The 15,793-nt window shown below is 52.9% G+C and overlaps 1 protein-coding gene across 4 annotated transcripts in view; it reads left to right on the top strand.

Moving 5' to 3' along the window:
• SULF2 (sulfatase 2) overlaps positions 1–15,793 on the top strand; it is a 144,598-nt gene that overhangs the window by 114,235 nt on the left and 14,570 nt on the right. For 3 of the 4 annotated variants that reach the window (XM_064276176.1, XM_064276175.1, XM_003411756.4), the window contains exons 8-11: positions 1,474–1,602; positions 4,611–4,667; positions 7,728–7,860; positions 10,398–10,599. In XM_064276176.1, the coding sequence (XP_064132246.1) occupies positions 1,474–1,602; positions 4,611–4,667; positions 7,728–7,860; positions 10,398–10,599 (521 nt within the window). The remainder of the gene's footprint in view (positions 1–1,473; positions 1,603–4,610; positions 4,668–7,727; positions 7,861–10,397; positions 10,600–15,793) is intronic. The other variant, XM_064276177.1, reaches the window with a different exon arrangement.

The raw sequence follows: 15,793 nt of genomic DNA, 5'->3' as shown, positions 1-15,793 counted from the left end.
TCACACAGCAAGGAAGGGAAAGAGCTGGGATCTGAAGCCCCACAGTTTCCCTGCTCCTATCCATCCTGCCACACTGCCTCTTAGAATCCTCGAGCTGCCCCTGCAAAGAGAGAGGATTTGACTTAATATCCACAGAGGGCTGCTCAGGAGTCCCTGGGTGGTAGAGATGGTTCAAGTCCACCCAGAGGCACCTTGGAAGAAAGACCTGGTGATCTACTTCCAAAAACCTCACCCACTGAAAACTCTAAGGAGCACAGTTCCACTCTGACACACGAGGTTGCGTGAGTCACAGCTCAGTGGCAACTAGTGAATTCGCTGGTGGAGGGCTCTCCCAGCACGACATTGCAGGTCTGCCTTGGAGTCTGTGATCTTGTTCATAGGACCCAAAGCCACACCCCAGATGGACAAGAGAAAGAGGATGCTAATAATGTCAGGTTGGGGGCTGAAGATATATGGTACATTTGTCAGCTTGGATGCCTTTGGTTGCAAGCAGAAATGACCCTCAAACTGGACTAAGCAAATAAGATAAAAGGAATGCATTGTCTAAAGTAACTGAAAAGTCCAAGGATATGCTGGCTTCAGGCATGGCTGGATCCAGCAGTCACATCATGACCTCCAGAGTCTCTCATTTCCCATTTCTCAGCCCTGTTTTCTCTGAATTGCCCTCCTTCTCAGGCAGGTGTTTCTACTATGGTGGCAAAGTCAACAGCTGCAGACTTTCAGCTGTCCAGCTCAGGAAACCAAACACTTTGAACAGCAGCCCTGAGGCCGACTCTCATCTCATGGGAGGAACATGCCATCAACTTTGCCATATTCTGTTGGTTAGAAGCAAGTCTCGGTCAGGCAGGGGAAGGAATCACACAAGGTGTGAACAGCAGGAGGTGGGAGCCGTAGGCAGCATTTACGTAGAGTGTGTCTGCCACAGGCCTTCTTGGTAATAGCTGAGCAGAGAATTAAAGGGGGAGGTGAAGTGCTACACTGATATTTGGAGAAGAACATTCCACACAGAGGGGACAGCAAGGAAAAAGGCCCTGAGGCAGGACTGTGCCTGGCATGATGAGGAACAGCAAGAGGGCCAAGGTTTGCTCGGAGGCTCAGAGGCAGGTCCAGGGGAGGGTTCAGGGCAGGGATCAGGGAAGAGTCCGGGGGGGGTCTGAGTAGATACCTTTGTTCAGGTCATGGTGGGCAGGGAGGGCATTGCTGGCAGGAGACCACCAAGCGGAGGCCAGCAGGGATGAAAGGGCGAAGCCTGGTCACCGGCACTCTGTGGTATGGTTGGAGGGCACAGATGGTAAGGGGGTGAGCAGAGGGAGGGTTCGGCTGAGTCTGGGGCTTAGAGGGGAGCTACTGAGGGTTGTGGTGCAGGAGTGACTGGCCTAGAGACCTTCTTCTCCTCCCGGCGCCCCCTCCCAAGCAAGGCCAGGCACCACTGCCCAGGTGACCGAGTCCCTGCCCTCTTCCCTCCCTCCCCAGGAACCCCCACATCGTCCTCAACATTGACCTAGCTCCCACCATCCTGGACATCGCAGGCCTGGACATCCCCGCAGACATGGATGGGAAGTCCATCCTCAAGCTCCTGGACACGGAGCGGCCAGCAAACCGGTGAGGAAGGGGGTTGGCGGGGCTGCAGGGACAGGTTGCGGGGCTCCCAACCTGCGTGGACTCCCAGCCAAACCACGGGAATCTGAGAGGGTGGGGTCTCTGAGAGTCAGGAGCTGGGGCTCCTGGGTCCCCCCATCCCAGCCACTTACCTGCCATGGGGAGGAAGGGATATGGAATATGGCCTAGGCAACCAGCTGAGGATCCTCCCAGCTAATGTTCTATGAAATGTGAAATAATAAGAGCAACAACGATGATAACAAGAGCTAACACTAATTGCACACTTATTGTGTGCCAGGCTCTGTTCTGAGTACTTGGCAGGGGGTTATATCACTTTCATCTTTACAACAACCCAGTGAAATGGGCGTTATTATTATCCATATTTTGTCCCAGTTTGGAAAGGGAATCCCAGAGAGGTCAAGTGACTTGACAGAGGTCACACAGTCTGGACATGACTGTGGGCATTCAGGCTCTAGACTGGAGGCTACACTATTAGACACCGTGTTCTGTGGCTTTAATGCCGGATGGTGTGATGCGAACATATTCCTAGGTGTCCTGAGAGGCAGAAAAGGGAGCTGAAAGTGAGCAAAGTACACACAGGTGGAAGACGAGCTGAGTCTGGAAAGCAAGGGGGCGCAGCCACTGGTGTGGAAGCAGCGACATCTGGTGGCCAGCGCTGGAACTGCCCACCAGCTCATTGACCCCAAGGCTCTGACTCTTGAGCCCCATCAGGCACCTCCTTAGCTTCAATTCCTCTGAGGCTCCTAGAGGACCCAGCCCTGACAGCGTGGCTGTCCCCTTCTGGCTGCCCTGCAGGGAAACACCTCCCTTTAATCTCCTCCCTCCGATGGTGAGGCTTTGTGAGTCGTCTGTATACACAATGGACATGTTTGAGGGCTGGGGCACTGGCTTCGGAATCAGGACACCTGAGGGGAAGGGGCAGGATGGAAGCGTCCTCTCCCTGTCTCAGAGCCCCCATCTGGGACACGGAAATGACAGAGGGAAGTCACATGGCATGTACACTGAAATCACCCAAATCCTAGTAAGAGATCCAAGACGAAGATCCTCCCAAAACAAAGTAACTAACCTGGAGTCAAGACAGCCACTTCGTCTGGTGCTGAGCTGAAGAGAATGCAGTCTCTGCCGGCACGGGGCCGGGGGTCGCCGGGCTTCCGGGGAGACGCTGAGTCATCGGCACGGGGGCCGGGGGTCGCCGGGCTTCCAGGGAGACGCTGAGTCATCGGCACGGGGGCCGGGGGTCGCCGGGCTTCCGGGGAGACGCTGAGTCATCGGCACGGGGGCCGGGGGGTCGCCGGGCTTCCGGGGAGACGCTGAGTCATCGGCACGGGGGCCGGGGGTCGCCGGGCTTCCGGGGAGACACTGAGTCATCGGCACATACGCCTGTGTAGGCAGTTTGGACCTCGTAGGTTCTGCCCTCTGCACTGTAAGAGGAGTCTTTGGGTGGCGCAGATGGTTAACGTGCTCGGCAGCTACCCTAAATGTTGGGGGTTCAAGTCTACGCAGAGGTGACATGGGAGAAGGTCCTGGCGACCTGCTTCCAAAACTTCAGCTCCTGAAAACCCTGTGGGCACAGCTCTGCCGACACACTTGGGGTCGCCGTGAGCTGAGTCAACTCTGTGGCAGACGGTTTTGCTTTATGCCTTTAAGAGGGCAGTGGTGGCTCAGTGGTGGAATTCTCACCTTCCATGTGGGGGACACAGGTTCGATTCCCAGCCCGTGCACCTCACCCCTAGCCACCACCCATCTGTCAGTGGAGGCCTGTGTGTGGCTATGATGCTGAACACGTTTCAGTGGAGCGTCCAGACTAAGACAGGCCAGGAAGAAAGGCCTGGTGATCTCCTTCCAGAAATCAGCCGGCGACTAACACCAGGGATCACAGCGGTCTGATCCTGCTGTGTAACACCAGGGATCACAGCGGTCAGATCCTGCCGTGCAGACTAACACCAGGGATCACAGCGGTCTGATCCTGCCGTGCAGACTAACACCAGGGATCACAGCGGTCTGATCCTGCCGTGCAGACTAACACCAGGGATCACAGCGGTCTGATCCTGCCGTGCAGACTAACACCAGGGATCACAGCGGTCTGATCCTGCCGTGCAGACTAACACCAGGGATCACAGCGGTCTGATCCTGCCGTGCAGACTAACACCAGGGATCACAGCGGTCTGATCCTGCCGTGCAGACTAACACCAGGGATCACAGCGGTCTGATCCTGCCGTGCAGACGAACACCAGGGATCACAGCGGTCTGATCCTGCCGTGCAGACGAACACCAGGGATCACAGCGGTCTGATCCTGCCGTGCAGACGAACACCAGGGATCACAGCGGTCTGATCCTGCCGTGCAGACGAACACCAGGGATCACAGCGGTCTGATCCTGCCGTGCAGACTAACACCAGGGATCACAGCGGTCTGATCCTGCCGTGCAGACTAACACTAGGGATCACAGTGGTCTGATCCTGCCGTGTAACACTAGGGATCACAGTGGTCTGATCCTGCCGTGCAGACTAACACTAGGGATCACAGTGGTCTGATCCTGCTGTGTAACACTAGGGATCACAGTGGTCTGATCCTGCCGTGCAGACTAACACCAGGGATCACAGTGGTCTGATCCTGCTGTGTAACACTAGGGATCACAGCGGTCTGATCCTGCCGTGCAGACTAACACTAGGGATCACAGTGGTCTGATCCTGCCGTGCAGACTAACACCAGGGATCACAGTGGTCTGATCCTGCTGTGTAACACTAGGGATCACAGCGGTCTGATCCTGCCGTGCACGGGTTACCATGAGTCGGGGCCGACTGGACGGCGAGTAACAGCAACAACGTGCCCTTATACCCCAGCCTTGGGGGAAGAGGCAGCTCTGCTCTGAATGTGTGAATGTGTGTGCATGAAAGCCTTCTGGGGACCGAGGCTGCCACTGTCCCTGAGGGGTGGGGAACCTGCAAGGCCCCCATGCGGATGAGAAGCTGGAGCTGTGCTTTCTTCCAGGTTCCACTTGAAAAAGAAGATGAGGGTCTGGCGGGACTCTTTCCTGGTGGAGAGAGGGTAAGTGCCCAGACTGCAGCCACCTTCCTGAGTGCCAGGTCCCTGGCATCAGGGCCGAGCAGCACCTGGGCACCCCAACTGCCAGCCAGGAACCGCCCGGCAGCCCCAGTGCCTCTGTGGTACATGAAAGACCCTGCTCTCAGGGCAGGAGAAAGAATATCACTGTCCTTGTACCTCCCAAAGGGGACTCGGGATCTGTGTCCAAAACTCCCTTGGCCCAAAGGAGCCCTGGTGGTGCAGTGGTTAGGCACACAGCTGCTAACTGAATGGTTGGCAGTTGGTACCCGTCCATGGCAGAAAGACCTGGCTATCTGCTCTCATAAAGATTACAGCCTAGGGAACCCTAGGGGCAGTTCTACTCAGTCTTATATGGTCACCATGAGTCAACTGACTCAACAGCACCAAACAACATGGTCAACAGAGAGTTTGCATCTGGAGGCCCCACCACCCTGAAGGCATGCTTCGTCGCAGCCTGGGCAATGTCTCCAGTGTTCCTGAATTTATCGCCAGCTCGTACAGTTTAGGAATTTTCATATAAAATCCCAATTGTATATGAAACCAGGAGATCTGGCCGTGCTGGACCTACCCCCCACTGCTCCATCGTCCGGGTCTCTAGAGTTCCCACCTGTCCGCCTCGGTCATTTATGTCCCTGTTGCCATATGAGTTCACCACCTCTGGCTTGAAAACCAAGACAAAAGCCTACACACCTTCAAGCCGAAAGGACGCTTTCACCAAGCCCCGTTAGTGCACAGGAAAAGTGGGGGGACCCAGCCCAGCCTCTGGCCCACCCGGGACTCATGGGATGGGGCACAACTTCTGATGAGCAGGTATCAGGGGTGGGGCCCGAGGTTCAAGGGTAGAGGGCAGAGGTGAGGCAGAAGCCAGGAAGGTGCTGCCTTGGGGCCTTTGCGCTGGCCATGCCTTCTGTGAGGAACTCTTGTCCTTACCTCCCTCAGGTCTCTCTCAAATGCTACTTTCTCCATAAAACCAAAACACCAAACCCATTACCATTGAGCCGATTCTGACTCATGGTGATCCCAGGGGCTACAGAGTAAAGCTGTTGCATGGGGTTTTCTTGGCTGTGATCTTTAGGGGAGCAGATCTCTAGGTACTTCATCTGGTGCTGAGCTGAAGAAAAAGCAGTCTCTTCCAGCATGGGGGCTGGGGAGGGTGCTTGTCGGGCTTCCGGGGAGACATTGAGTCATCAACACATATGCCTATGTAGGCAGTTTGGACCTAGGTTCTTGGGGTGGAGTGTTTCCCACTGCCCAAAACATTCTAGAAACTGAAAATACAGCAAAGAACAAAACAGGTCAAAATCACTGCCCTAGTGGAGTTTATATTTGAGTGATGAAAGACAGATAATAAACAAAATAAATATGTAAAATATATAGGATGGCAACAGGAATAAGTGTTGTGAAGACAGATAAAGCAGGGAAGCGGGGTGGGGAACAGGGGAGATGGGTGAGGTGGGGGGATTCTAATTTTAAACAGGAGAGCCTCATTGAGGGAGTAAGTTTGTCCTCAACTAGCCTAAAGATCTATGGAGCTCTGGTGGCGCAACAGCTAAGTGCTGCCAACCAAAATGTTGGTGGTTTGAACCCACCCAGCGGCTCCACCAGAAAAAGACCTAGCCATCTGCTCTCGTAAAGATTACCACCAAGAAAACCATACCAGGCAGTGCTACTCTGTCACATGGGGTCGGTATGAGTCAGAATCAACTCATCGGCACCCAACAACTACAATAACCTAAAGGTTGGTGAGTCAAACCTACTAGCAGTGCCAGGGAAGAAGTACCTGGAGATCTGCTCCCATAAAGATCACAGCCAAGAAAACCCCATGGAACAGCTCTACTCTGTAATACCTGGGACCATCATGAGTCGGAATCGACTCGACGGCAATGGGTTTGGTGTTTTAGTTTTAATGAGAAAGTAGCATTTGAGAGAGACCTGAGGGGGTAAGGACAAGTGTTCCTCACAGAAGGGATGGCCAGTGCAAAGGCCCCAAGGCAGTACCTTCCTGGCTTGTTTGGGCTCCCAGAGGCCAATGTAGCTGAAGGATTTGAACAGTGGGGAGCCAGAGGCACGGGGCTGGCAGAGTAAGGCCCTATGGGTCTCCTGGAGTAGGCAGGAGGTACCGGGCTGACTAAGGCCCTGTGGGGTCTCCTGGAGTAGGTGGGAGCACTGGAGGGTAGTGATAGGAGTGACATGGTAGGACGTGTGTTCCTGGGTCCCTCCAGCTGTGTGTGGAGAGCAAGTGTGGCAACAGGGAGACCAGGAGGCTCCTGAAATAGTCCAGACCAGGGTAGACCAGGCAGTGGCTATGGAGAGGGTAAGAAGTGGCCCGATTTTGGATACATTTTGAGGGAAGAGCCAACAGGATTTGCTGATGGACGGGATGGCAGGGAAGGAAAAGAGGAGGATGTCGGAACATTTTTGCACCTGAGAGAATGGAGTTGCCATTCACTGCGGGCAGGGAAGACAGCAGAGCAGCAGACGTTGGAGAGAAGCTCAGTTCTAGAAACATTAGGTTTGTGTCCTCCTGGTGTCATAAGCGGGAGTCCCTAGGTGGCCCAAATGGTTAACATGCTCTGCTCTTAACCGAAAGGTTGGAGGTTGGAGTCCACCCAGAGGCACCTCGGAAGAAAGGTCTGGCGATCCACTTCCAAAAAGTCAGCCCTGAAAATGCTGTGGAGCACAGTTGACACGCATGGGGTCACCATGAGTCGGACCTGGTGGTGGTGGTGGTAGCCGAGACCCAGTCTGCAGTTGGATGGGCACGTTTAGAAGTCAGGGGAGAGGGCCCAGTGGAGAAAATAAGTTTGCAGTCACAGTAGATGGCGGGTGGTTCAGCCATGAGGCTGGAGGAGATGACCATGACGAGTCTAAAGGAGGCCCAAGGGCTGAGCACCGGGCATGCGGAGTTCCCCCCAAAGGCTGCCGAGAACCAGAGGGAGGCGGGGACAGTGGGGACCACAGAGTCCTCAGCCGACTTTACCTCGGGGGCAAAAGACCAGGTTGCTGTGGGGCCAGCCCTGCCCCTCTGCTCTCTACCCACAGCAAACTGCTCCACAAAAGGGACAGCAGTGACAAGGTGGACGCCCAGGAGGAGAACTTCCTGCCCAAGTACCAGCATGTGAAAGACTTGTGTCAGCGCGCTGAGTACCAGACAGCCTGTGAGCAGCTGGGACAGGTGAGGAGGCCTCAGTGTGCGCTGAGCCAGGACTAGTCCCTTCCCTGCTTTCCTTTCCTCCAGACCCTCCCCTCCCCGAACTGCAGCCCAGGCTGCCCCAAGGCCTGAGGAGGCCCAGTGAGCCAGCAGGCAGGGCCCGAGTGTGGCACTGAGCTCCTGTGTGACACCCAAAGTGCCTTAGGTGGGATGCAGGGACCTCCTCGTGAGAACGGAATGTCTTTCAGCTCCCTTCAGTCCTGACGGTGTGGGGGAAGTCTTGTATAAGTGTGGCTTTAAAACCTGCTGCTGTCGAGTCAATGCCGACTCATAGTGACCCTGCATAGCTCTTGTCTAAGCCCTGCTGATCCCTTTTTAACAGAGGGAGCAGGCAGCCCCCATGGTTAAATAACTGTTTTCATTGGATTCACTTTTACAGTATCCTATTTGTGGCTGACTTTCCATTTATAGGAATGATAAGAAGTTGCCTTTCTTAATAAATGTAAGTTTTAAGAAGAGAGATGTTAAGGAAATAATGATCTGGGTAGTATTCAGAAAGAGCAAACACCATGGTTGATGTTTGGGAGACCCAGAACCAGGGTTTCTGGGGCTTGGAAGGCTGAGGTGGGCTTAGGAGAGGAAAAGGAAGGGCACAGGACCCTGTAAAGACACAGTACGAGGCTCAGAGGTGAAGGGAGGGCAGAGCAGATGAGCAAGGGGTGCCGGAGGTGGGAAGAGCTGGGCCTGGCCTGACCCAAGGGGCATGGTGGGGGGTCCTGTCTCCATCCCTGGGCTGGGCTTGGAGCTCTTCCACAGTGACTCGGGCCAGAAGCTGTGTGCCCGTTTCACCAATGAGAAAAGGCAAATTAGAGCCTGTCCTCAACTAATGGATCACAGTTGTATTCTGACCAAGACTTCAAACCAGTTCTTCCCGGTTCAGTCATGGCTGAGGAGGCGACACCGGAACAGACCCAAATTGTAAAAATGTGGGTGACCCGGAACCATAAGCAGTACAGGAAAAATTATGGACCAAAGCCCTGCTAGAAACTTAATCTTCCTGTTAGAAATAAGGGCAGTGTATCAGCATTTTCCAGACTATCGGAGGGCAATGCTCAACCCAAAGGAGAAGTATGCCAGTGGTGGGACTGGGGCACCAGAGCTAAGCCAGCAGGGAGCATGCCAGCAGAAGTCCTGACCCTGGACTTCCGGCCTAAGGCTCCCCAGCTCCAGATGTCTGCCCCTTAGTGGGACCCGTGAACAAGGATGCAGTCAGCCCCACTCACCAAACTGCCCTCTAAGTGCCCATGGCCACGTCCTCACTCACCCTGTGCCTCCCCTGGAAGGTCTTTCCTTGCATCCGAGCCATTCCTTCTGTCCGGTTTCAGTGCTTCCCTTACGGGTCCCCCGCTCCTGACCTGGGGCATGCTCAGCCATCAAGAATGCCCTTGGTACCTTTTCTGTACGAGGGCAGTGGTGGCTCTGTGGTAGAATTCTCCCCTTCCATGCAGGAGACCTGGGTTCAATTCCAGCCACCGCCCCTCATGCACAGCCTCCACCCGCCGGTCAGTGGAGGCTAGCATGTTGCTAGGAAGCTAAACAGGTTTCAGCAGAGCTCCCAGACTGAGATGGACTAGGAAGAAAGGCCTGGCCATCTACTTCCAAAATCCAGCCAATGAAAATCCCATGGATTAGAACACAATAGGTGAATCATGAGAAAAGGGAAAGAATGTGGAACAGACCTTCAAAGTCTTAGGGAACCCAGACTTACTGGACCTACTGAGTCTGGAGGAGTCCCCGAGACTATGGCCTTAGTTTTTCTTCAAACCTTGAATGGAAACTATCCCCTGAAGTCACCTTTAAACTAAGTAACTGTTTAGCCCAAAGAGTAGACTGTCACCCTTGAGTATTGTGGGGGTTTTTTTTATTTGTTTGTTTAATTATCTATAAAGACCAAAGTGTCAACAGCTATTCTGAAGCATAGATGAGAAGGCTGGTGGGCAGGGAGTTTAAATAAATGGAAGTGAGACAGCGAGAACAGATAACGAGAATGCCGACGCGATGTGAAGAACGTGACCAGCGCCACTGATCATTATGTCTAGAAACGGTAGAATGGGAGTGGGTTTTGCTGTGTATATTTTCACCAAAAATAAAACCCTGTGGATCACAACAGTCTGAGCCTCATCCGATCCTGGGGAGGCGGAGAAATAGGCAGCATTTTGTACCATTGTGCGTGGGGTCGCCGCGGGTCAGGGGCCGACTTGACAGCAGCTAACAGCAGCAGCAGCAGCTGTCGTGTAAGACTGGATGTGGGGAGCCGACGGAAACAGGTAAACCAGGGAGGGGAGGCTGCTGAGAGCATCGTGTTGGGAGAGGATGGTAACTCTGAACAGCGGCAATGGAGAGAAGCAGAGGGATTTGGGAACTGGAGAGTGGAGAAATTGGTCATATCTGGCTATGGCATTGAGAGGGAGACCCCTGGGCCTGCCTCGGGCAGCTGGGTGATGGGGGGCAGACAGCAGGCCGCTGTGGCCTTGGCGTCTGGAGCCTCGCGTGTCTTGCAGAAGTGGCAGTGTGTGGAGGATGCCACGGGGAAGCTGAAGCTGCACAAGTGCAAAGGGCCCGTGCGGCTCGGCAGTGGCGGCAGCAGAGCCCTCTCCAACCTGGTGCCCACGTACTACGGGCCGGGCAGCGAGGCCTGCACCTGCGACCGCGTGGACTACAAGCTCAGCCTGGCCGGGCGCCGGAAAAACGTCTTCAAGAAGAGTAAGCGCTGCAGCCGGGGTGAGGCGGGGCGGGGCGGGGCGGGAGGAGAGAGCCACAGCCCCATAGCCCCATTCATTCATCCAAACAATCCCACCAACAACACTTACTACCAGTGCGGGGGATTGTTCTAGAATATCCTAGGATGTTGCTGGGGACACAGCACACCCCGTTCACTCTAATGGGGAAGAGGAATAATAAGAAATAGGATGACTTAAACAGCAATGGGGGAAAGGGGACAAGGAGGGACTTGTGAAGGGTGAGGGGCAGTGTCATGGGAGGTGGAAGAGAAGGTCACCTTGAGGAGGGGAAACGTGCGTTCAGCCAAAAGATGGGCAGAGGTGAGGAGAGAGTTCCAGGGCAAGGGAACAGCAAGTACCAGAGGCCAGGAGAGACCTTGGCGAGGTTACGGAACAGCAAATAGGCCTAAAGAGGGGAATGGAAAGAAGACAGGGTCAGATCATTCAGGGTCCTTTAAGGCAGGGGAAGCATTTGGGCTTTTGTCTCCATGCGGAATAGGAAACTACTGGAAGGTTGTAAGCAATTGTTTAATCTGATTTATACTTCAAAAAAAACAAAAAATAGTCCCCTTATTGTTAGGTGGAGACTGGATTTGGGTGAGGTCAGTGCTGGGAATATGGAGATTGGTTAGGGGGTGAGAGCAGAGGGTGGACGAGGATGACAGCAGAGCTGGGAAGGCTGCCAGGTGCAAGGACTTGGTCTTGGTGAGGCCTAGCTCCCTCTAGGGCTGGGCAGTGTCCCATGCCACCTATTTCTCTGGTCCCTTGACTCCAGGACCAAATGAAAAAACCAAACCCACGGCCAGCAAGTCAGCTCCAACTTAAAGCGACGCCACCGGACAGGGTAGAACTGCTTGCTCCATAGGATTTTCTAGGCTGTAATCTTTATGGAATGGAAGCGATCTCCAGGTCTTTCTTCCATGTCACTGCAGGGTGGGTTCAAACTGCCAACCCTTAGGTTAGTAGTCAAGCACAAACCATCTGCACTACCCAGGGACACTGACCCCAGGACAGCCAAGGCTAGTTAGGTATTTCAGTGTCAAGGGACAGGCTTGGTGGCTTCCTCAGTAGTTCCTCCAGCCTCTCCAGCCCCAGCCAAAAACACCTTCATTACAGAACTGACGAGTCTCTCCCCATAACGGCCTGGCTCCTGCTGCAAACCCCCATCATCCTTCCTCAAGAGCTGATTAGCAAGTACGAAGCTAATTTTTTAGCTGAATAAAATTACTGCTTCCCAGATTGAATTATATAGCTAATATCTCCTTGCTTCAGTGTGTGGCACAGTAGATAATCTTTAAATAATACAAGAACCTGCAACTCAATTAAGCATTTTTTTTTCTCTCCCTAATAATGCTTAGAGGAATAAAAAATGGCACCTAAATAGCATGAGACTCAGCTCAACCGTGGCAGTAAGTCCTCACGCAAGGACAGTGTATGTCAAAGCTACGTCACAACAGAGACAGGGAAAGACAGGGTCACAAGCCAATTTGGGGACTGAAGCCCCCTCTCGTGGCCCAACATCTTCCCTGCTACAGGAACAGGCCAACAAGATACTCTGTGTCCCTGTTTTCTGAGCAGACAGCCCAGAGCGTAGGGATTTTCAACCAGGGGCGGTTTTGCCTCCCTGGCCCTGAGGACATTTGACAATGTCTGGAAATGTTTTTGGTTGTCACAGCTAGGAGTGGAGAGCTACTGGCACCTGGTGGGTAGAGACCGGGGATGCTGCTAAACAACATAACAATGCACAGGACAGCCCCACAACAAGGAATTATCCAGTCCCAGACATCAGTAGTGCCGAGGTGGGGAACCCCGTCTAGAGCAGCAGACCCCAGCACCCCGATCTCTGGGCTCCAGGCTCTTTGGTGTGGGGAAGGCAGGCCAACCAGCCAACCGAGAACAGAGAGGTGACCCAGACACAGGGATAAGAGAAGAGCCTCTGGGGGGTGGGCCCAAGTGGCCTGGTGTTTATTCATTTACTCTTCCAACAAATCTACAAGGGCCTACGAAAGTCCTGGGTGGTGCAAAATGTTCGCGCTCAAGGACTAGCATAAAGATTGGCAGTTCGAACCCACCAGCAGCACTGCAGGTTATGTAGGAAGCTTAGGAGCGGTGAGTTTATGTTAATAGGGGAGGAACAATTCAGAAAAGGAGGGTGAGAATGGTTGCACAACTGGAAGAATGGAATCAAACCCTGGTGGCATAGTGGTTCAGTGCTACGGCTGTTATCTAAGAGGTCAGCAGTTTGAATCCGCCAGGTGCCCCCTGGAAGCTCTATAGGGCACTACTACTCTGTCCTACAGGGCCGCTATGAGTCAGAATCGACTCGACGGCACTGGGTTTTGGGTTAATCAACATCTCTGAGTTGTACATGTAGAAATGGTTGAATTGGTGTTATGTTTTGTTGTGTATATTCTCAAGAACAAATTTTTAAAAAAAGAGCTGAGCACGGAGCAGGAACAGGCCTCCGACCAGCCAGAGAGCTCTCACTCTATCTTACATAGGTAGGCCGGGCAGCTCAGAAGCCCAGTGGGAAGAATAAGATTGGTGAGTCCCAGCTGCAGAGATGAGGCGGGTGAGGCCTGAACAGTGAGAGAGAGCAGATTTTATGGAGCTTTCCAGGCCTGGGGGGCGTTGAAGCCCCAGGTAGTTTTAGAAGTTGGCACTGCCTGAGAACGCAGCTGCGTAGAAGTTACTGAAACTGCCGTGGTCACTCGTTAGGTCACGTGTGAACCCAAGCACTCTGTGCCTAGCCTGAGCCCTTGGCCTCTGGCTTCCTATGTCCCTGCCCCTCTTAGCACCTTTGGCACTAAGGGAACCTCTGGGACCCTGGAAACAAAGACAAGGAGGGTGACAGGAGAGGGAGCGGTATGGCTTCAGGAAAGGGTTTATTCCAAGGTTGGCAAACCCTTCCTGAGTAAATATTTGAGGTTGGTGGGCCACAAGGGCTCTGTTCTTGGAGCCACTCACCTCTGCTTCTGTAGTGAGAAAGTAGCCATGGTTGTTGTTGGGTGCCATCAAGTCGATTTCAACTCGTAGCGAACCCATGTGACAGAGCAGAATTGCCCCATAGAGTTTTCTAAGCTGTAATCTTTTCAGGAACAGATCGCCAGCCAGGCCGGTCTCCCACAGAGCCACTGGGTGGGTTCGAACCACCAACCTCTTGTTAGCAGCTGAGCATTTAACCCATTGGACAATGAGAAAACAAATGGATGGAGCCAAGTTCAAGTGAAACCTTACTTAAAAAAAAAGAGGGAGACCTCGATTTTGCCCTTAGGCGGGGGTTTGCAGACCCCTGGTTTTATAGCTGGGAGATGCAAGTGGAGGCCAAGAGGCCAAGGAGCTGTCTCAGAAGGTGAGACAAAAAGACCAGAAAGGACAGAGCAGGTATCTTTCATGGCCCTCTTGGGCAGGCATATGGTGGTCAGCACAGGGAGATTTGCTCAGCCTGGTATGCAGCTAGGAGACCAGGGGCTGTGGCTCCAGGGAGACTAGACTCTGAGGAAAGAAAGCCAAGGAGAGAGCTGCCCCTCGGCCAAAAACGGCCAAGGCTTGGCAAAGAGGGCAGGCTTCCAGGTCAAGGATTCCTCAGTGCTTGTGACTCTCATACAAGGAGTCTGAAAACCAAAAGATACAAAAAGTCTGCCTAAGAGTTGGGGCAGCAAGACAAGGAGCCCGGAGCCACAGGGCCACGGGGTGGGGTCCCTCCCTCCCATCTCCTTCTCCCTAAGGCGGCACCACCGCCGGCCTCAAGCCAGTCCGAAGGCCTTGGCTGCCATCTAGTGGTCATTTGCTGCCCAACAGAAACCTAAGCCCATAGTGGTAGACTCCATGCCCTCTAAACAAAGATGGACCTTTGGAGCAGGATGGCAGACTCAGATGCCTGCCAGGGCTGGGTACAAGTAAGCGGGAAGAGTTTTGAAAAAGAAAGAAGTGGTGGGGACTATGGCAAACCAGAAAATACATCGCCCTGTCTAAAGGAGGGCTCCTGGGTGGTGCAAACGGGTTAAGGTGCTCAGCTGCTAACCAAAAGTTTGGAGGTTCAAATCCACCCAGAGGCATCTTGGAAGAAAGGCCTGGCAATTTATTTCTAAAAAATCAGCCACTGAAAACCTTATGACCAAAGACTCAGAGAAAAAATTCGTCTATAGGACTAATAAACAGTCCATACAAACCATGACCTTATCTGCCCTGAGACCAAAAGAACTAGGTGGTGCCCAGTTACCACTACTGACCATTCTAATCAGGGCCACAATAGATGGACCCTGATAGAATGGGAGAAGAATGTGCGACAAAACCTCAAATTCCTAAAAAAAAAAAAAACAGACTTACTAGACTGGTTGAGACTGGCCGAAGCCCCGAGGCTATTGCCCAGATGAGATACTCTTCAAACCTTGAATCAAAATAAGCCCCTGAGGCCACTTTGTAGGTAAATTACAGCTTGGTTCACAAAATTACTGTGTTCTTTTAGGAAATCCTGGTGGCGTGGTGGTTAAGTGCTACCTACGGCTGCTAACCAAGAGGCTGGCAGTTCGAATCCACCATGCACTCCTTGGAACCCCACGGGGCAGTTCTACTCTGTCCTGTGGACTCGCTGTAAGTTGGAATCGACTAAACAAACAGCAACGGGTTTTTTGTTTGTTTTGGTTTAGTGCTCCTTTAAAAAAACACCTATATGAGACCAAACTGTCAACAATTACTTTAAAACAAGACAAGACTGTAAGGGAACAGAACAGAAATAATGAGAATGTACACATTGTGAAGAATGTAACCAACGTCACCAAATAATCTCCATAGAAATTGTTGAATGGGAACGTAAACTTCTGTGTAAACCTTCACCAAAAACACAATACAATATTATTGTAAAAAAAGAAAGAAAACCCTATAGAGCACAGTTCTACCCTGACACACAGGGGGTGGCCATGAGTCAGGATCGACCTGACAGCACCTGGTACTGGTTTGTAGAGTGGGGACAGCCCCCCCAGCTCGAGCTGTCCTTACCACCTGGGACTCACTGTAGGCACCGTCTTCCATTTCCTTTTCAGAAGCGAAATCTGGATTCCGGCATGAAACTATCACCCGCCCCCATTTTTCCTAGATGTTAGCAAATCAATCAAATTTGATCCTTAATATATAGAAGATAAAGCAGGACCTCTGGGCTCCACCCTTCACCAGCACAC

Source organism: Loxodonta africana, chromosome 24, assembly GCF_030014295.1.
Source record: "Loxodonta africana isolate mLoxAfr1 chromosome 24, mLoxAfr1.hap2, whole genome shotgun sequence".
Lineage (NCBI taxonomy): Eukaryota > Metazoa > Chordata > Mammalia > Proboscidea > Elephantidae > Loxodonta > Loxodonta africana.
Note: the sequence above shows the minus strand (reverse complement) of the source record. Positions and strands in the feature narration are given on the sequence as shown.